Genomic DNA, 21,955 nt, shown 5'->3' with positions numbered 1-21,955 from the left:
TTTAGTGGAATGATGGATAAGTGGCGTGGTCTATCAGAGGACTCTATAATTTCTCCAAGTTACGTTCTAGTAAATTTTTAAGTCCCATGAGCTAGGGCCATAAGACAAACAATTTACTACAGAATTGACTTGGAATTCTAATTTAACAAACAAATTTCATACATATGGAAAGATTCATTGATGAAGTGCAAACTTTCAAAGATGCTTTGTTTGAAACCTTGATACTTCAAAGTGAACTTCAAAGAACAAATAGATTAATGGAAACTTCTGCAAATAATGTAATCAGCAAAGATGATTTTACAGATGTTCACAATAACAAGACAGGAGTTTAACATATCACAGTGCGAACCTCAACAAAATATTCCTTTATTACTGTTGGATTTCTTTTTCTTCTTTTTCTGGGGGGACAAAAAGAAAATTATCTTATTAGTTCTGTTTCTATATTTTTGGACTCTGCTCCTACATATGCATTTTGGCTTCCACATCACAACTTTATCCTAGGGGGCAGCTTCACTACCTGGAATGGGTGCAACTTCATTGGCCACTGTTGCAGATACAAATTGCTCGGCCAACACTGTTGGATTATCTAATGGTGCCGTGACTGAGATATCTGAGGGTAGACTTGCCTCCTTTACAGACTCTGAATTTCTATCCTTGGTTTTAGTGTCGGTACTAAGAGTTGATGGGGCTTTCAGACTCTGTTATGACATGTTGCAGCTGACTTTTCACTTCGGTCTTACCAGCTTTTTGGGTCCCAGCTTCAGATACATCTCTTGAACCTTGACTCTCTGAGCCTTGTTGATTCTCAGTTTCAAGAATTGATTGTGATGCTGCTGCTGGTGGTACTGGCACTGAAGCCAATGTGCCTGCTGCAGGAATCATTCCTGGTGCTTGGGCTTGAGAGAGAACATAAGACATCAACAGCTGGGCCAAAAGGATTTGGGGGTCATTAACACCTGGTTGAACTTGAGTAGTTAAGGAAGTTGATGGAGAATTGACGTTAGGTTGGTAGACTGCTTGAAGACCCATTTGTCCGTGCTCTGATGGAGCGTTAAAGTTAGGTGGGTAAAGTGCTTGATTCTCCATACAAGGCACGGTGGCCATGAAACCGCTTTAGATTTCCCTGGTACTTTTTACCAGTCAAATGACTATTAAAAACAATCCGTGAGTCACACTTGACATTGCACAACTCACATATTAAAGGAACCACCTGTTTTGGTTTGGGGGGCTCAACCGGCCTTCTTGATCCTTCATAAGTTCTCATATACTTACCCCCTCGGCCCCCTCTCATCTTTCGCTTCAATCCTCGACCTCGAGCTGCAAAGTGATCCTGAGGCTTACCCTCAGGTTCAACAGCTAAAACTTCAGAATTCCCTACTGCCTCTTTCTGCTGTTCAGTTTCCTTTATATTGTCATCAGAAACAGTTTCAGAGTTTAGATTTTCTGAAGGGGTTTGGTTTTCAAATTCCTCAACTTTTTCCTGCTGAACAGTTTCTTGTTTCAATTCAGAATTGGGCATTTGCACATTCTGCTGTCCGGTTATGACTTTGTTGAGTTTCTGCAACTCCTCATGTATTTGCATATTCTTTTTATGTCGCTTACCATTCTTATGCTGCTCTAGGATTTCCAGAGTGTTGCAGTCAACCCTACAAAGTTCACACCATGCCATTCGGGGAGGCGGCCAGAATGGAGCACCAGGCACTTGTGCCGCTACAGGTAACTGTGCCTGCCCAGAAACTGATGCTGAAGGTGGTGGCATTACAGCAGCTCCACCTTCAACTGGTGCAGATGCAGTAGCTGTAGTTATTGCAGCACCATGTGGTGGAAAGTGCCTGCCACCACCCTGGCCACGTCCCCTACCACGAAAATGGCCCCGACCACCCCCTCTGAAGGGCCTACCACCCCTTCTACCTCCACCTCTATATGGAGATTGCCCAATCTGCAGAATAGTATTTGAGGATCAAGTGGACTATGTAATAATGTATTTGCTAGATTCTCTTATGATCAGAAAGAAAACCAACTGACAAGCTTATTAAAAAAAGTTTAAAGATAAATCTGCAAAAATAGCAAATTAAGCATCAAGAAAGCAAGACAACAAAAAGTTCATTACATATAGTTAATATACATAATAGGAGTGACAATAAAATGTCACAACACAAAATGGGTTACAAACAACCAGACTGAAATTTTCAATAAGTGACTTGACGTGTGATTGTGTGAGACGTTAGAAAAGTAAATAACCTGCTAAAGCAGAACAAAAATGTGAATTCATGATATATAAATTGGTAAAGATGCTGCAAACTTCATGCACTCAAGTTCACTAGAGCACAAATAAGAAATATATTATGACTAAACTAAAATGAAGTTTGTTGCAACAAGCAACAAGCAACAACCTTGACTAGGCACTGACCTGGAAAACTGAGAATTGGTTCAACCAGGTAATGACAGTTGGCATTGTTCTTGAGAAATAAAAATAATAAAATATTTATAAAAAAAAAAAAAAAAATCTTTTCAAAATTATGAGAAACATGCGGGCATTCATGCAAAGCAGCCATGAAGCTTTTTAAGGCAGTATCTTTAAGGTCACTCCTATAAGTATTTAGCAATGCAATGACAATTACAGAAACATGTACATGCAGATAACATCTGATAAGCAAAATATCTAATATGAAAAATAACCAGGATCGCCATCCTCTAAAAGAGACCTTAAGCTCTAATTTCCAGGAAACTAAGCACCTAGAACTGCCTTTCAAGCCACAGCTAAAAACAGATTTAAAAAATAAAATAAAATAATTCTTATTTTGTGTTTGCAAACACTGGCTTTTTTAAATGCCCATTTAGTCCTTACCTACCATAGATCCCTATGTTTGACATGACATCTTTGCTGAGTTAAAAGGAGAAATATGGAACTATACACACAAACAGACACAAACACTAGATGTATATATAGAAGCATTCATCTATATTTAACTCTCTCTCTCTCTCACAAGAAATCTTATTTCTTTTGAATTTTTAGATAGGATTGAGGGAAAGGGCTTTTATTGACAAAAAGATATTCAATCTTACACTTGATACAAGGTCCTTGTTGTACGGTTTATTTCTTCAAAAACTAGAATTTTAATGAATAAAAGACCCACCAGAAACTCTTCAGCAGACAATTATTTCATCCATTGAGATTAACAATTTTAGCATCACCAAGATGCAAGTTGATCTAAAAAAATTCTTGGTAATCCTTATTAAGGGCCCTGAAAACAGGGTACTCAAGTCCCAAACAGATAACGAAACACCTGGTTCAAAACAGAACTGCAGTAAAGAATCATATCAGACACTGGGACCATTAAGATGAAACTATCCCTCCCTTGCTTAACTGTAAGATGCAACATGTAATTCAGTTGAGAATACCAGACAGTTAAGCTGAGGAACAAGCACAAAAGTGGCCCAATAAAATTTCAGTTATGAGCCACAAACTAAATCAAATGATAACAATCAAACCCAACAATGTGAGTCAACAAAAAGACAACACATGAATATGGGAAAGAAAGATCACTTGATTAGAAAAGCGCATCAGCAAAGGATGACTTGTCCACACGAGCTCTAAAGCAACCAGCAAAGACCCGCCAATATGCTTCAATAATATGGCACTGAAAGCTATAGCCATAATTGCTTAGTAAGCTAATTGATGGACCCAATTGTCTTTATCTGGTCACTCTAGGGTTTTGTGGCCAAGTTTCATAACTATATGATTTGGAAGTTTTTAATGTCAAAGCTGAGAATTTAATACCTATTGGCTATCAGCCTGTCGTCCCAATGATATTCCCATAAGAGCCAGAGGCAGCACAGCAATTTATTCACTCTAACAGAATGAAAAATGTCAAAACTATGTTAAACAATTGTAGAGTTATCACCATCAATATAGTAGCAACCAAGAAAGAAACCAACATTTTAAATCTGGCAGAAAAACTGAGCCAAGCCAAGCCAATCAGCAGGACAATAGAGCTCAAGGGTAACCACAACCAATAAAAATTTTGAGCTCTAAGGTGTCCTGCTTTAGATAAACTTGACTGAGCTTGGCTGAGATCCATTGCAAGTGAAGCTTCATCAGAATAGCAAGAGGCTCCAAAGGGGGTGCCCACTTTGCATAATAAAACTTCGCATTACACCCCTTTCAGGCCATAATATAAGACAGGGCCAGAATATAGTTGTAAACTAAGCTATTTTAGGTTGGCATAACATGCTTGTACATTGAAGGAACCAAGCTTTGTTCATTAGCTATATTCTTTACACCATGGCAACAAGCTACCCACTAATACTTTTTGGTGATTTGGCTCAAAGACCCAATCAAATAAGTTTCACTAAAACTAGATGATACAAATATTCTTACAAGCATAAACAAGACTAAATTTATAGTGTGTCCATGTCAGACAGATATGCCAAAGACACGCTTGCATGCATGTCTATGGTGTGTTGTCAGAGACACAATCACAACACAATGATGGGAAAAAAAATTCAATTTTTGTCACCTCTGAAATCAGATAGGCATGTTGACCTCAAGGCTCAATAGTTGACACAAAAATCTGCTCTCATTCTCACTCAAACTCTCTTGATCGGCCCTCTCTTAATTGATTGACAGGCCAGCTATCAGATCATCTTTATAAGCGCTTAGAATATAACATTTGATCACTCATCAGATAAGGTTTCATCTCTGTTGTCTGGTACTCTGGATACTAATTTACCATCTTCTTCGTTTCTCTGATGCTCTACTTTGGTTTCTGCTAGAATTGTGTAGTTAAATTATTAAATTTACCATATCCAATAGATTAAGCTTCTAGGACAATCGGTAATTTAACAGTCTAAAATCTTTGGACTATGGTCAACTCTCTTATCTATTTCATGGTTTGACCGAGGTAATCTCTTATAATATCCTCTTGTCAGCTTTATTATTAAACACCATTGCCCCCAAGGCCCACAAATATAATACCTTATGGGTATGAATCTATTTCTTTGCTATTTTTTATTACTTTTAAATTTTTCGTCCTACTTATTTAACAAAAACCTAAGATAAATATGAAATCTGTCTAGAAATGTATAAAATAACCATAAAATATATATTAATTAATTGTCGCGTCTCTGCTGTGTTGTGCCCTAGTTTTTCAATAATTTTTGTGTTGTTGTGTCACATGTCCTGCCGGGTATGTGTGATGCAGGAGATGTGAGAAGATAGATGTGTTGGGTTCCTAGCAAAGATAAGGGGTTCTTGGTGAAAGATTATTATAGAATTTTAGCTGGTCCTACTATCTTCGGTTTTCTTTGGAGAAGTATTTGGAAGCAGAAGATTTTCTCTAGAGTAGCTTTTTTTGTATGGTCTGCTGCCTTAGGAAAATGCTTGACGATTGATAATTTGCGAAAAAGGAAGGTGTGGATTTTGGATTGGTGCTACATGTGCAAGAGTAATGGTGAATCAGTTGACCATCTATTGCTTCACTGTCCCGTTGCTATGGATCTATGGTCTATGGTTTTGGGTTTATTTGGAGCATCTTGGGTTATGCCACATACTGTTTTGGGGCTGTTAGGGTGTTGGCAAGGCAGCTTTGGTCATCATCGAAATGGTTATATATTTCTCTCCCTTTGGAGGGAGAGAAACAGTCGTTGTTTTGAAGATATTGAGAGATCTATTCCGGACCTCAAGCTATTCTTTTTTAGAACTTTGTTGGATTGGTTGTTTGCTTTGCAAAATAAATCTTTCCCTTCTTTTATTGATTTCCTAGATTCTCGCAATTTTTGTTTTTGATTTGTTGTCCCCTTGTTCACTCCCTGTGTACTAGGGTGTTTCTTTTTTGATATCAATATATCTTATTACTTATCAAAAAAAAAAAAAAAGGTCCTAGTAGTTTATTAAGATATTAGTATTTTAACTTGGAAATAAGGTTATTTTTGTAATAAGGTACTTAGGGTTTCTTACGCCAATTAGAACTAGGGTTTAGCAATCCTTTATAACCGACATATTGTACTCCTTGTGGAGATGGTTGATATTTTAATAAATAAAAAAAAAAAAAAAAAAAAGCCCTTTGGTCTCTTTGGTCTAGTGCTGACTCCTAGTGCTTTTCCTGCTTGGTGCTAACTCAAAGCCAGGCCTAGGTGCTGACTTCTAGGTCATATTATTTTACTATTTTTTTATTTTGTTCTGGTTGTCCTGCGTCAGTTTTGGTATGAGCTTGAATGTGCTTCTAATCAATCCTCTATAGTGCTTGAAGATCTATATCTTAGTGAAGTTGAAAAGGTTAAAATCACACTTCTTCCTGTGGTTCATAAGGTTCAAGATGAAATTATGTTGATTCCATACATTGATTTTGTGATTCCAAATGAGTTTGATGTGATGGAATTCATGGTTTCTCTTTTCTTTATGCTCACTAAGGTGATTCTGGACTTGAAACAAGTGTTACTTGTCAGCATCCTAATCCTTCAATGCTTTAAAACTCGAGGTCGAATTTTCTCCAACTAGAGGAGAATGAGGCGAGAGACATAAGAAGATTTTTATTCAGTATTATCTATGTTTGCAAGTCAATTGTATTTTTATGTTCTAGGTCCTAGTAATTTATTAGGCTATTAGTATTTTAATTTGGAAGCAAGATTATTTTTGTAATAAGGCAATTAGAGTTTCCTATACCAATTAAAACTAGAGTTTAACAATCCTTATAAGCAATCTATTGTACTCCTTGTGGAGATAGTTGATATTTTGATGAATGTAAAAAAAAAAGGCCTTTTGGTCTCTTTGGTTAGGTATTGACTCCAATTCCACCCTAGGTGCTCACTCCTAGCGGTTTTCCTACTTAGTGCTAACTCCAAGCTAGGTGTTGACTCCCTTTATTTTACTATTGTTTTATTTTGTTCTGGTTGTCCTGCGTCAATGTGTCTGTGCTTCGTAGCATACATCTTAAAGGATCTCAAGTGTGTATAAATTATATAAAATTATATTGTAAAGCATATAAAAAATCCTAAAACATCTATACTATTTGTTAAGAGGATTCCTTGCTTTGGACTCAATTTTTTGGATGGACCATAATACCCTCAGATTCTCTTTATGAAATCTTAAAAGTTTAATTAGGGTCAACTATTCACATGCTTTGATACATTCAGAATCCCCTCAAAATTTAATTTTAGCATACAATTAGTCACAACATTCTCCCCAACAGGCTAATAATTGGATTTAGTGTGTGAGTGTGTGTGTATGAGAGAGAGAGAGAGAGAGGAAGAAAGGAACTAGAAAACCCATAAAGCCAAAGCAAACAGAGAAGTTGATAAACTGATTCAGCACTCTAGCTAACTTGTTCATCAATGAACCAATTAAACAATTCCATGTTCTTAAACCAAGAAATGATCAGGAAAACACCAGACACTCCACCAAATCTCACTCACTGTCAGGAACAGCACAATTTTGAGATCCCCTGGTGTAGAGGCAGTAGTCTCTCAGATTCATTTATTTACCTAGCCTTTCTTGTTTTAATGAGTTTTGTTAAAAAAGAAGCTTTCTACTTGCTCAAAATTAGGTGAAACTGTTTCTGGTTTCAAGATGTCTCAATATTGAATTCAAATCCTATGAGGATGTGGTAGCGGAAGGAGGCAACAAATTCACCATAGAGATTTTCCAAAGAGGCAGAGACTTGCTTCATGGGCTCAATTTTTGTAGAAGAAGTGTAATCTGGCTCTTGAAAAGCTTGGAGGAGCTAGTATGGATGGATAGTTTGTCAGAATTCCCAACAATGAGATAGGGTGAGAAAGCTTACGCAGCATCATAGTGAAGTTGCATATTATTTATGGATTGCCAGTCAGATGGGGAAGGTAGGAATAGATTTTCATGATTGGGAATTGGAGTCAATCTCTTCTTTTTTAGCTATTCGATACTGCAATATTCCTAGGTCAGAGGGGTGTGATCAGATGTGATGGAGATTGAGAGCGAATAGAGGCTTTACTGTTTGGTCTTATTATGTGGCTATCCAAGGTACTCCGAATATTTCTTTTCCTTGGAAGAGTATTTAGTGTTCCCAAAAAGGGTTTCATTTGTTTGTTTGGAAAGCAGCTTGAGGGAAGATTCAAACATGTGATAATCTCATCAAACTAGGTTTCACTTTAGTTGGTTGGTGTTGCATGTGCCAATGCAGTGTGGAAATGGTTTGGCTCAATAACGGCCAGTTTTATCAGTTTCGGCCAATTTGTGAACACCCCTATTGTTTGTACTTTCAGCCTTGTACCACCACTAAAGTCGGAAAAGAGATGCTCCTCTCATTGAGAATTAAGCTTTACCTTTGACCAGTGTTTGTTTCAAAACCTCCAGGGATCAATTAATGGCTTATGCCATCTTCTTTGGGAAACAAATGAAGCAGAGAATAAATGAGGCAGGGTATTTTTGGATCGTATATTTAAGCTCAGTAGTAGAAGCATGGCAGCTTTGTGACTTTGTCATTGGTCTGGAAAAATTCATAATCCCAAGGCCCTTTGAGATAGGGTTATCTATATTTTCTAGAATGCAGGCCTTTATTTTCTGTTAGATTTAGTTACTTTAGAATTTAGATACAAATATCAGCAAATAAGGCTTCCTAAAGACTTAAAGTATTCAGAAAAAGATGTCTGATGACACCTCAATCCCTCCCCTGGGCCTTATTTGTAAATCTATTTATCTAAATCTCACATTTTTCCTGCACATATCATACCTTGTCAATATTTTGTCAGTTATTTAGATGCCCTCAATTTCTATACCTAACATACCTTGTCAATTTTATTTTTTTGATAAGTTCATATCTTGTCAACATCTTTGTCTCATTTAGATGTTCACAATTTCCATTGAATGCTCCTTGGTTTCCATTTGCACTCACACAAAAGCACAGCCACATAAATATATATATCGGTAGAATTATGCTAACACAGGTATTATAAGATATTGGTAGAATAAGTTCTCCTATGTCATCAAAAAAAAGAAAAAAAAAAAAGAAAAAGATATTGGTAGAATATGCTATGCTACACTGACTCTGATTCCCAGTACTAAAATTTTAGAATATAGCAGACATCAAACCACACTGTAAGAAGTTGCTATTGCACTCCTGCACCACTAGGTCCACTACCAAGAATCAAAAGTAATGGACATTAAGTCCTGTAAAGAGACACTAAAATCATATTACCCCAAAGAATTCGGAAATATCCTATTCATATAAGATTTATTCTCGAAAGGCTTGAAAAGACATTTGTTTTAGTAAGAATGCTTCGGTAATTTTAAGAACTCCAATTTACAGATTGCAAATACATGAGCCTGATATAGAGTTCATATTTTGTTTTCTTTCATTTGATTATCTGTAAATACTTAGATGATTGACTTTCATTATCAATTCTAAGACTTTTACCAATAACATTTGCAATTCATACAAATTTCTACAAAAACCAAATGAGACCAAATACTCCACACCTACGAAGTCCACATGATATAAAACAAAACAAGCATTCAATTCTCGGTTTACCACTTTCCTCATCACGTGCAAACAATGTAAACCAAACTATCCCAGATTCTCAAACAAATTCACCGTAAAAAAAAATAAATAAATAAAAAAGAAACAAACTTTACCAAAGTAGATATACATTGCAAGTAGCTAAAAATGCACATAAAACATCTAATAAATAGACAAAGCTGTAGTAATAAAGAAAACCCATTACCGGAGGGTGCCCGGTGAACTGTGATAGCGCGGCGTGGGCAGCTGTGGCGGCGGCCGGATTCAGCTGCTGCTGATTCTCCAAAGACCCTTGTGATTGTGATTGTGATTGTGATTGTGGTGGGTAATACTCATTCTGCTGGCTCTGCAAATGGGGTGTCTGATCTGGTGGGACCCCTGGAGGGTGAATGGAACTGGTGGGTTCTGCTGATTGGGATTGTTGGGCATATGAATTGGTGGTGGTGGTGTTGTTGTTGTAATCATGGGATTGGTAATATTGGTAGTTTTGGTCATATTGGTGAGTGTAGGAATAGTAAGATTGGGATGAGTGATCATAGGTTGGTTGAATTTGAGATGGGTCATAGGAAGAAGCTTCTTGTTGTTGTTGCTGGTATTGGTTGTAGTCATAAGAGGAGTAATCCATTGGTGATAGAATTGCCTTCTTTTGTGTTAAGGAATTTTTGGGGGTTATGGTTTTTTATGGGATTTGGAGGAATTTGATGATTGATTGATTGATTGATTGATAGCTATGGCCTGTGGGCATGAAAACCTGAATGAGAGGTTGTTCTGAAATTTTTGTTGGTGGGTTAACATAGTTGTGTGAATGTGTCCGTGGGTGAGTTTTTGTGAATTGTGTTTGTGTGTGTTTTTTGCAGAAATTGCGTAGGTGGCCTGCGGCTTTTCTGAATTGTCTTATGCGGCACACAATTTTCAATAATTACATTTTACATGTAAAGAAGTGTTACATTCACAATACTTTTACAACAAATTCTAAATGGTTAGTTGTTATTGATTATAATTTGAACAAATTACTTAAATTACTTTTTTATCTAAGATTCAAATCCTCTAAATTTCATAGGGCACTCCACCATAAGATTTCTTTATAATCCTAACTACTCTTTAATGATTTAAAGATCTAAATTTTACCCTGTGATTATTCCACTAACAATACTTTTAATTGTTTTGTTTGCAACATTATTTTATTATTTTAAGAGTATTGTTAGCGGAATACTGACATGACAAATTTTAGACTCTTAAATCATAAAAGAATGGTTAGGATTTAAAGAAATCTTCTGGTAGAATCCTTTTATCTACCATCTAAATTTTATTGTGAAAATGTTATGGATATAACATTTTTCTTATATATAATTACATATTGTCATCCTAGAGGTCTTCTTGTTCTTGTTATTTTCACTAAAATAAGATGATCAGTAAAACATAGATGAAATGCATTAGGTTTTTTAAATTAAATTGGCATATATAATTATATTTTAGTCTTAAAAAAAAAAAAAAAGATAATGTTATTTGTGTCTTATTGATCATGCAATCTTATATTTAAATTTAACCAGAGAAAATAATGATGTGGCTTATGTGATGAGGACAACTTGCAATTCTGTCTAAGCACCAGTTTCTCAAAAGTGGAAGTGGAGTGCTACTTTGCTGAACTTGTTGATCTTTTGAATTCGGACAGAATTTGCTCACTTGAGGTTGCTTGGATCCTTGAAGATATTACTTTGATTAGAGATAGTTTTGATTTTATTATTATTATTGCTAGTATTTCTTTACGATGTAATAGTACTGCTCTAACTCTGGCTAGTGTTGCAAAACAAAAAGAGAATGTCATTGATTGGTTAAAAGAATACCTATTTTTTCTCTTTCTTATTTTACTACAAGATTCTATATAAATGAAGTCTAGAATTGATTCTGCTCAAAAGAAGAAAAAATATATATTATTTTTGTGCAAGCTCATTAGTTAGAAAGATGATTTGAAGGTTGGGACCGGGCCCTTGAGTTTTTGAACCGACAAAAGAGGAAGTCTATCCTTGTACATTTTTTCGACTTCATTTTATAAAATATGGTGAAAAATGAACTAAATATGTCAAAAGGAAAATTAGTTGACAGTAATGTTTCTTGCATAATGTCAATTATGACCGTTAATATTGGAGAATACATTGCCGATAGGAAAGAATAAATCAAAGAAAAGGTATTTTGTCATCCCTAATAAAAATGATTTGAACTCTATTGAAAGTAAGAGAGATGAAAGGGAAGAGGGAAGGGTGGTAGTGGGAATAGTAAGAGAGAGTGACTAGTGTTTTGAAAGTTGTGTTTGTTTTGACGTAAAATATTTTTTGGAAATTATTTTCTCCATTTTAGGTGGTTGACTTGACCATAAAAAAAGAAGCCTCTAAAAGCCATAAATTATTTTTGGCTCCCGTCCATAACAGAACAACACAAGCACTCCCCCTCCTGTCATGACCATTTGATGTTTTAATTTAAAATTTGAAATTTATTGATATTATATTGTGGATAAACACTCAAATTTATGTGATGCAATGTTGGAATTTTGTTGTATATGTTTTTTCTTTTGGTTATTGACATTGTAGCCACACACACACACAAAAAAAAAAAAAAAAAGGATCTTTTTTTTTGGGGGCTAAAAGCCGAATTTCATTAACAGGAACCAGCAACAAAATTTTTCATCCAAACTTCCCCGATAGGAGCTAGGATGGAAGAAATATTACAGCAAAAAAGATTATTAATACCTAAGGAGCATTTTACCATAGCATATGCTACATAATTCAACACCCTCTTAACTAAACTAGAAGAACATATAGAAAATATATTCCTCAGTTTAGGATATTTTCATATTACAAATAATATTTATAAATATACCAGAAGTTCTCTACACCATTATTGTTGATGGCATCAATGCATATCTTGGAGTCTTCTTCCACTAGGATTCAATGGAATCTGATATGGCTAGCTGTAGTGCCCAAAAAATAGCACAGGCCTCTGCTAATAAAGGCTCACAAGGAAATGTACTTCAGTAATTCCTATATCATTTCTTGCAGCCACTGCTAATGAGGTGGTACAATTGACAGAAACAGTAGCAGCTACTTTTAATTTGATCATACCTGATGGAAGGCACTGCCATCGGTTAGCAATCTTTTGGTTTGCTTCAAAGGCTATTGAAAAATACAATTCTGTTTTCCCTGATTTTGTACTCCAAATTACTTATTATTTTGTTGAGGTTAATTAATTGCCTAGTCACTGGAGTGCAGTACATGTTTTCTTAAGTTCCAAATTGTCTCTAGTGTCAAAGCCATCTACAGATTGACTTGATGTGGGATGTCTCCTGAGCTTTGGGTTCCATTTGGTACTTGGGAAGGGTTTCTAGGATAGCTTAGAGTACGTATATCCACACTACTGGTCAAATTGAAAACATTTTTGTAAAATTTTGTAAAACAGAACAAACGAAGTGTTAAAATGTCTTCAATTCTCTCTATATTTTAGACATTGTCATTTATTCTCATTATATATTGTGCTCTCATCCTTACATGAAAGTTGAATTCATATAGTGCGATGGGAGTAGAAATCTGATGGGAATAAGATAATCAAAGAGGTCGTTTTCGAACCAGGAAGGAAGAAGAACCGGTTTTGTAAGGTAAACAACAAGCTTTTCCATGATTTTGTTTCTTATAAGTAAAACTTTTAATGAGAAAGGAAAATAGGCTAACACACAGGATGTGTGAAGTCCATTTCAAAGAATACAAATCACAAAAATAGAGAAACTGAAAAATCAACAAAAGATGTCAACAAAAAAATCAGCAAAATTTTACCATGCTTATGTAACTAGAATAGTTCAATTTCAAATTCATGATTTTTATAAAACTATCAACATTTTCACTGTTTACAATATGTTGCAAAAGAACCGCTCTTCGGTTTACCCAATGATTTGATGAAGAAAGGAGAGCACTTTATATTGATTCGAAATCCCGTTGATATTTTGGTAAGATGCTTGTGTAATTTATTAATGGACATTTGCCTCACAATCTGCATATGAAATAAGTAAATAGTTCCTTTCATTATAAAATTCATGACCTTGCTCATAAAATTTATGACTAGTACTCTTATCACTAAAAACCTGTTATTAAAAGAGTTAAGTAAACACATGATGGGGAATTCCCCTTCAAAACAGAGTAAGAGACTTCCCACGCACAACATAAATCCCTATTACAAACATGGTTTTGTTGACAAAAGTCTCTCTAGCAAACTCATGGTTTTGAATGCACAATACCTTCCTCAAAGCTAATCAGACCTCCATGAATGCTCTATTTCTCGGCGACAAAAGACGGCAAACTGCACAACCTCAAGCTAATCTGCAGATAACAGCAATCAAACTTGATCCTCTCCGGTATTTGATACCCCATTCCACAAACATTAAGGGATGTTATAAATCATGGACAAAATCCAACCCTCTAAATCACACCAATACTTCAAAGGAAACAACATGATAATGGTCTCATTATTTCTATTAGAGCTTGCATATAACAAGATTCTATGAAATCTTCTTATCCGGATTTTCATCAAGCAGCACAAGGCTTTCCACAAAAGTAGTAGCTTTAGTTGGAGAATGTGGAACAATAAGCTCCTTCTCATTTAGAGTTACAGAGTCAATTATAACAACAACAAAATGAATTCCCCCCTGTAATTCAGCATCATATTTAGTCTTGGCAGTCTTTACTATAACTTCACCATGCCTCGTGCAACCAATTATGGATTCAAAACCTCCCAACCGCAAAGTAAAAAGTTTATTCCACGATTCACATACACCATACTCTTCCATCACCCAAACGCCGTAGCGTATCCCGGGGGCATAACAAAATTCTGATGAAATGAAGGCCAGATTCCCCTTGATCACAGCTAGTATTTCTGGGTGTATTTTCCCACCGTAAGGGATTGCTATCTCTCCAAATTTCTCATTGTTGACATCAAATGACAAAATCTTTTTTCTACTAATTCCGAAATCCTCTTTAATACATGCCACCCAATGCAAAGCCTCACTAACAAATGTATCAGATGAATAAGAATCCATTAATCTTATTAAGTTCAATGAGATTCCAACCCTTCTCCATTCATCCGAACTTAACGTGTAAACCTCGGCCTGGAGCTCAGCATGTCTTTTCATGTAGGGTTTAGACGTAGAATATATCTTTATGACCTTGTAGTCATTGGTTTCAGACTGATAAGCAAATCCAGCAGAAACCCGTTGGTATTTGCTTAAGCAAGGCAAACTCTTGAACTTTCTAATGCTGGGATTCCACAGATACGTGGGGTTCCATGAAGAATCAGCGAGACACAATACGCCATTGCATGAACCTACTATATTGGAACACTGTATAGAGAAATCTGAGGAAATTCTGTACTCAGAAATCTTATTAAACTTGGGATCACAACCAACCATACAAACTGGGTTAGAAAGAGAAGAAGAATACGTGGCTTCCTTTGTGATAACATTAGGCATGTGTATGAGATAACCATGATCAGAAACGTTGTTGTTGTTGTTGTTGTTGTTGTTATTAAGGTGGGTGGAGATGAAATCAGAGGTGGTGATTGTGGAGTCCCATAACTTGCAGACACATCTGAACCTTACTATTGATTTGATCGGTAGCTTTGGCAAGATGCCGATGATGATGATGTCGTATGGGACGTGTTTCCTTTGCGACATGTTTCGGCGGAGGAGATAGAGCACAGAAGAGAGTTTAGGGCACGTCTGTACTCTTTCTTTTTTCTTTTTATAGTCGAAATTTCATTTTTATTTTTATTTTTTAATAATTTTGTTTATACTTATCTTCTTTTTTTTTTTTTCTTGAAACTCTTTAAAATTAGGGGTGACACTGGCACTGGGGCAAGAGGATTATGGATGTTCTACTTTCGTCTTGCCCTCTTTTTTGAGATGGGAAAATTCTGCACAAGTAAAAGTGTGCTATAGGCACATTAGCTTTGGTACAGATTGAAAACATTTTACTAATTAAATAGAAAGGGCAACGGTGAAAGTTTCAAGAGAGAAGGAAAATTTGTGTATCATCCATATTTGAAAAGATTTTTTTTTTTTTTTTACCACTTTTCTATGAAAAAAAAAAAGTTTTTTTTAACCTCATTTAACAAAATTTTACAATATTTTTATAACAAAGATGTGTTTCTTTTTTTTTTTTTTTTTTTTAAAATAATTTGATAGTTATAATAGTGCTTGAACTCTAAACATTTCTGTTGAAATCATGATGATTCTAATTGAGCTACTAGGCTCTTAGCAAAATAAACAAAGTCTCAAATCTCAATTCATCATAAGTCCAAAAATATAAAATAAACTAAGATTACACCTAGACTCATCACAAATCAAAATAATATTGTTGTGAGATTTGGTTAGGATATGGTTGGCTCAATATATTTCGGGGCTAATGCGAAAACTATTAATTTGGAGCATTTTTATATTTAAATATTAAAATATTAATAATAATAATAATATTATTATTATTATTATTATTATTATTAATTAAACATCTATTTTCCTGCATGTAAATTTTTTTTCTAGATCAAGTTTTTGATGTGATAAATTTATTTTTCCATATATTTTTTTTCAATTGGAGTAGAGGCAAAGCCAAGGGGGGAGAGGGGGGGGGGGGGCAGTTGGCCCCTTGGCCCACCCAAAAAAATACCCTAATACTAATTAAATACCACTGCCTACTTCTTGTTTTTAGGTTTATAAAATGCCACTTTGTTTCTTTGGTCTTAAAACAGAGCACAACTTCTAAACAAGCCATTAAGGAACCTCAAGTCCTCCATTAGCATGCCTTGCATTGAATTTTTTAGTCTATCCTTACCATATTATAATTTAAACCTTTTATGAGTTTCAACCATGATAATAGAAATTCACATATATTACACTTAGTATTTATCTAACTACTAATAGTTTGATTCATAACTTGAGTTTTGGATTTAAAAAATTAAAAAATAGATCACTCATGTAAGAAATATCTCAATAGATAAATACAATATTATGAATAAGCTTTTTTTGTAGAGTTTTTTTTTTTTTTTTTGGGGATATAATTACATTAAATGAATAACTTTTAATTTTTCAAATTGGTCTCAAATATTATATATTCACATAATGTGTGTAAGTGCGTGTAGTATATATAAATTCCCTCCCCCAATTCAAATCCTGGCGCCGCCATTGAGTTGGAGAATATGTGACCTTACTTTTTCTTTTTTTCTTTTTTTTTAGTTTTTTGGACTGAAAAGGTAGAGTATATGTGACCTTTTGAAAGAGGTTTGTCTTTTAAACATCATGGGCAATAGGATTTTCTGTGTCGCACGTACCTTTCTGCTTTGGATCTTTGGGCCTGTGTTTGTTTTCTTTTGATTTTGTCATAAATCCATAATGGCAACAATGCTTTACAATTTCGACTGTGTAGGAGCGTAAATGGAAAGGTGAATATTGGCCCTGTATATAATGAAGATATTTTAGAATAGCATCAATTGGATTTCATGCATTATTCAAATCAACTAGGGCTTTTTTTTTTTTCTTTTTTTTTTCTTTTTTCTTTTTTCACTTTTAAGGAGGAGGTGTTGCAATAGCAATTGGCTAAACAATATGAGTGGTCCACCCCAAAGTATTTGGAACAATAAGAGGGATACAACCCTGCTTTATAGTCATTCTAAAATGTATTAGAAACTTGTTAGTCAATCAAAAGTTTACTAGACTTTAACTGTAGTTACTGTACGATATATTACTCATACTTAGAGGCATGTTTGATGGGAACAAAATAAAAAATTTAATATTCCTAACTCCTAATTCCTGAAGACAAGCCTTGTGTCTTTCTCCCAACATGAACAATAACTACAAGAATCTAGCTTCAGAATTACTACCAAGCATAAAGCTGCAATAAAGGAAGTAAATAACTTGGTCACTCTTGCAAACCATTGATCAGTTCAGCTCCAAGGAAATTTCGAGTGCTTCCATGAAACAAGAAGCTAAATGCAACCCAGATTACAGAATCTACAGATCCTCACTTTCTAAATGGCACCCTGGCAAACCCAGCCCACAGAACATCAGATCTTCACTTTACAAATGGCACCCCGGAAGGAACACCTCGGGCATATTCGTCATAACTCGAACCAAAAAATTGCCTCAAGAAATACTCTTCATATGGAATCCGTTGCGCAAAGAAGCGCCAAACAACAATTGCAAATCCAATCATCGATAGGGGATTACAAAGCATTATCTGAGTACCAACCGACCAAATGAAGAAACCACAATATGCAGGATGTCGGATAAATCTATAGATTCCATGAGTAATCAATCTGTGATTCTCCTCACGATTGGTCCTAATAAGATGTGTGAATGAATAACCAGCTGTAATAATTGCTGCTTTCCTTATTATTTCTCCAACTATAACCATTACAAGGCCCAAGTAACTAATCCACCAGTATTCCTTCATCCCAGGAAATAACACAATTTCAATTAAGTACTCCAGCAAAGAAAAGAACATTGCTGCAAGATAACTTGGGCTAATCAGAAGAGACTTAAGATTAACATTTGATTTCCCATGAACGGCGAGTGCTAAAATGTATTCAGAACTGTGAAAGAAAATTATTGAGAGGAACATCTGAGATAACTGTCTGCAAGCCGTGTAACTGAAGATTTCTGTCATTTTTGGTAAATAAATGAAGTCAATTTTTGTCTCAGATGCAATGTAGTGAGAACTATAGCATATAGCTCTCTCAATAAAGGACTAGGATGAATAAGCAGGAACTTTTTGGTGTAAGCTTCAGACCTGAAAAAGATGCAGAGCAATACAACGTTAATATGGAAATCTGAACCTCCAAATCACCCCAAAGATGCTTCAAGAATGACATCTCCTGCCAAAAAGAACAATGATCATAACTAGAATTTAGAGACCTGTGTAAAAACTATAAGGACAAATTTTTCCAACTTCCAATGCCCCTAAAAAAGAAACATGGTATCTGCAAGTAAGCAGAATACTTTCAGGTAAATTGAATAGAGGTAGCTTACTTGTTGAGGCATCAAGTGGTATTAGGGGTCTCGCATATAACTACTGCAAAAAAAAAAAAAAAGGAGAAGAAGAAGAAGAAGAAGAAGAGAGAACGGGATAGAATTGATATGAACCAATGGAGGAATTTCTCATAACCTCAGCAAAACCAAGAGAAATCCTAGATTGTTTGAGTAAGGATAATGCAGAAAAAACTTCAGAAATACTACAGGTTAAGGATTTGAAATAAATGAGACATTTGTGTAAAAGTTAGAGTTGAAAAATTGGAATAGTGGACATCAAGGAACCTAAAAGCAAATATTTCAGCTATCTTGGATCATCTATCAGAATGTTTCTCACTGAAGAGTAAAGTGAAGACATACTAGAAGACTGTTCCAGAAAAATCCCTGCCTAATAAAAAAAACAATTTTGTAATCAACCATAGTTCATGGCACAATAGGATGAATCAGAAATAAGTCCATATTATTGACACAGAAACAAAATTTAGAAACTGAAAAAGTAAAAACAGAAATAGATAGACATGAATAACAAAGGCCAGAAAAACAAGACAAGTTACTAACAAAGCAGTAGAATGGAGTAATGAAGAAGAATAACAACCTAATTGAGAAGAGCTACTTCAATCGCTGAAATGAGTCTAGCACCAGATAATATTCTAGAGGATAAAGAGAGACTAGCATGATTAAAGAGTGGGTGTGAATTGTTAATTCATTATTGCCTAATTGAATATATTGTTCCTTACAGAGCAACACTAGATGTATGACTGCTCTTACCAAGTAATGGGTTAATGATTACATATACACAATTAGAAGTTCATGTCTTTACTATCCATGCAAAACCTGTCCTAAATCAGATCAAGGAGAAACCATTCCTACATAGGAAAAAACTAATAAGTGCATGATTTAATTCAAGTGTTCATGTTTTCCATATGGCACATCCATTAACTACAAATATCACTAGTGAGAAGGCTAAAAAATTGAACTGTGTTCACTATAAATTTGGGGAAAACATAAATCAAACTGGCCATATAGCCACTAAATATAATCTTAAAGGACCTTCATTAAATTTAAATGCCCATTGAAAGAATACAAAAGACATCATGGAACCCAAAGCATGGGTAGCAATATTGGGAGGAAAAGGCCCAGATTCCAACCAAGAGAACCTCCTCATTGCACTACAAGAAATTCTGGTTTGAATAAAAAATAAAATAAAAAAGATCTATACAAATATTGACTCCATAGATAAGGGGGGGAAGTGCTTTTTCCTAATTGGACTTGTTGGTGAAGATGTAGGGAGTTACTTTTCTTCATCACCCAATCTGTGACAAAAAAGGAATTATTAAAATATATCATTCGCAGTCATCCATTGATTTTTTTTTTTTAATTCTTGAAAGCTTAACCCTATCTATAGTTGTAGAATCTGACCTTCAGGATGACTATTGTTCTATGGTATCCATTATCCAATCAAATATTCCCACAAACAAACTGGAACTCGAAACTCAAGATGCATAATTTTCAGCCCTTCTGTTTGGCTCTTGACTCTTACTCTATTCTCCTTAGGAAATCCTTTTCTTTCTTTTCTCCTTTTGGTCCTGTCCAAACAGTTTTGGAGCCTTTCAATTTGTACTACTCATAGTCCTAGATTGTCTTGGCACCTCAAACACCATAGCATGAGCTATGAGCAGCTCCAAAAACTGAGACCTACTTAAAAAAATTTCCCAGTAATCTGATCATATGTAAAATCAGGTCCCTACATATTCAAAACAGGCTCGGGAACAAGAATTGATCCTCTGTTCACCTCCTCAGAAAGTGAGAAAGCGAGTAGCAACCTAAAAAAGCCCTCCCTTTCCATAACATAGAAATTATCTCCACATCTTTATTCTAATACAGAGTAGCATTTTCAAGTACCCTTAGTAATCTTATCATCACTATTTCATACTGCCACAATATATCAATACATCATATCATTCATATCCCAAAAAACATGAAACAATGAATTTAGAAACTATAAGCCCAGTGATACAAATTTTCACAACTACTAAAGTGACATTTTGAAATTGATGACATGCTTTGTAAAAGTGATGTCAGTGGTGGAACCATTTGAAAGTGTGATGTTGCACTATTCACAACTTGACACCTTAGCGAGTTGTGAAAAAAAAAAAAAAATGAAAAATGTTGTGTACCATTTTAGAAACCCAAACAACAGAAAATCTCAACAGACCATTCCAATCCCATTTCTTTTTTTCCTAACAGGGAAAAATAGTATGAGAATAGAACCAACTTCTATGAGTAACCCATGTCATTGAAAATACAGGAAAAATAAAAATAGAACATAATTTGATTATTCTCTTCAAACAGCACAAACAAAATGCACAAATCACAACCCAGAATCCTACCAAATGAACCAAATCACATAACAAATAATGTACTCATAAACATAAAAATAAGGAATTCACTTTCTGTGGTTTCTCAGCACCACAAAAAAATATTATCATACCCAACATTTTCTCATTTCTCTTTGCAATAGCACACTAAATAAATCATGACCCAACAATCTAATCAAACACATCAAATCTCAAACTCTATATAGGATTCATAATATGAAGATTTGAGTGAGAGATTACCTGAGTATTGACAGTTCACTTTACTTGGACTTGAAAGTCCCAGATACTCTTTTTTCTGTTTCAGTTTCCTCACTCGAAGGTGGTCGTCAAAAGTTGAGCTTGGTCGGCTTTTCTTACAACCTTGTCAGCTTTGCAATTTGGCCTTGTTCCAATAGGGGGCTAGAGCAAGACTATGCATGAGGTTATATATAAATATATATTTATTTTGGGTTTTTATAGTAGAAACTAGAAAAACAACCACCTATTTGATTTTGGAGGTACTTGCACTTTGTACTCCCAAACTATAAACAGGTTGATCTCTCTGTCTTCGTCCGTGAAGGGTGGTGGGTTTGAACGGCGGAGTGGCGGAGATGCGGTGGAGGAGGAGCGACGGAGACTGGGTGGGCCGGCGGTGGAGACAGGGGAGGGTTTAGGGAGTGAGAACAGCTAGGATCGATGGAGAGAGAAAGAGAGAAAACACAATAGAATATGGACCTTTTGGGTGGGTTTAATGGTGGGTTGGAGACCATTGGGCTCCATATTACTTTGGACCCAAATTTTTTTTTTTTTTGACATTTTTTTTTTAAATCTAGATACAAATTCAATAGAATTTTAATTTATGGATCTGCTGTATTATGATTTTTCTTTAAAAGCTCAAATCTGCAAAAATACGTTGTCATTTGAGCTAACTGGAGTTTAGAGCTTATAGACCCAAACTTTGACCTTTTTGATAAACTTCTAACTTTTCTTTTTTTAATTTTTTTTTAATATTTTTTTTAATATTTTATGGTGAAGTGTTACTCGGTCTCCCT

General features: G+C 35.1%; 3 protein-coding genes across 5 annotated transcripts; all 3 read right to left on the bottom strand.

The window, feature by feature from the left end:
• Positions 1–1,057: 1,057 nt before the first annotated feature.
• LOC112034057 (uncharacterized) lies at positions 1,058–10,330 on the bottom strand. Its single transcript, XM_065775461.1, has 2 exons — positions 9,697–10,330; positions 1,058–1,939 (listed from the first exon to the last, which is right to left on the bottom strand). Exons 1-2 carry the CDS (start codon positions 10,114–10,116, stop codon positions 1,058–1,060), a joined length of 1,302 nt encoding a protein of 433 aa, XP_065631533.1. The 5' UTR covers positions 10,117–10,330.
• Positions 10,331–14,031: 3,701 nt separating this feature from the next.
• Positions 14,032–15,201, bottom strand: LOC112034058 (F-box/kelch-repeat protein At3g23880-like). The gene has a single exon (XM_024066842.1). The coding sequence runs from the start codon at positions 15,199–15,201 to the stop codon at positions 14,032–14,034; it is 1,170 nt and encodes a 389-aa protein (XP_023922610.1).
• Positions 15,202–17,146: 1,945 nt separating this feature from the next.
• On the bottom strand, positions 17,147–21,663 carry LOC111999647 (protein-S-isoprenylcysteine O-methyltransferase A). 3 transcript variants are annotated; one of them, XM_024031777.2, is made up of 3 exons: positions 21,165–21,663; positions 18,308–18,392; positions 17,147–18,177 (listed from the first exon to the last, which is right to left on the bottom strand). In XM_024031777.2, the coding sequence occupies exons 2-3, from the start codon at positions 18,387–18,389 to the stop codon at positions 17,591–17,593; spliced, it is 669 nt and encodes a 222-aa protein (XP_023887545.2). In that variant the 5' UTR covers positions 18,390–18,392; positions 21,165–21,663; the 3' UTR covers positions 17,147–17,590. The 3 variants fall into 3 exon arrangements, with proteins under 3 accessions (XP_023887545.2, XP_065631561.1, XP_023887546.2); XM_065775489.1 differs by lacking the exon at positions 21,165–21,663 and adding an exon at positions 18,547–18,573; XM_024031778.2 differs by lacking the exon at positions 18,308–18,392 and having other exon boundaries at positions 17,147–18,307; positions 21,165–21,661.
• Positions 21,664–21,955: the final 292 nt, after the last annotated feature.

Source organism: Quercus suber, unplaced genomic scaffold (assembly GCF_002906115.3).
Source record: "Quercus suber isolate HL8 unplaced genomic scaffold, Cork oak 2.0 scaffold_112, whole genome shotgun sequence".
NCBI classification, from domain to species: Eukaryota; Viridiplantae; Streptophyta; class Magnoliopsida; order Fagales; family Fagaceae; genus Quercus; species Quercus suber.
This window is presented reverse-complemented; position numbering and strand designations above follow the sequence as displayed.

What these genes read in the sequence shown, in the direction of transcription:
- LOC112034057 (XM_065775461.1), bottom strand. Translation starts at nt 10,116, where the DNA reads ATGGATTACTCCTCTTATGACTACAACCAATACCAGCAACAACAACAA. An exon ending in AGTTCACCGGGCACCCTCCG is followed by an intron (nt 1,940 to 9,696) that starts GTAATGGGTTTT and finishes ACTATTCTGCAG; the next exon opens with ATTGGGCAATCTCCATATAG.
- LOC112034058 (XM_024066842.1), bottom strand. Translation starts at nt 15,201, where the DNA reads ATGTCGCAAAGGAAACACGTCCCATACGACATCATCATCATCGGCATC.
- LOC111999647 (XM_065775489.1), bottom strand. An exon ending in TTGCTCTGCATCTTTTTCAG is followed by an intron (nt 18,178 to 18,307) that starts GTCTGAAGCTTA and finishes CAAAAATGACAG; the next exon opens with AAATCTTCAGTTACACGGCT.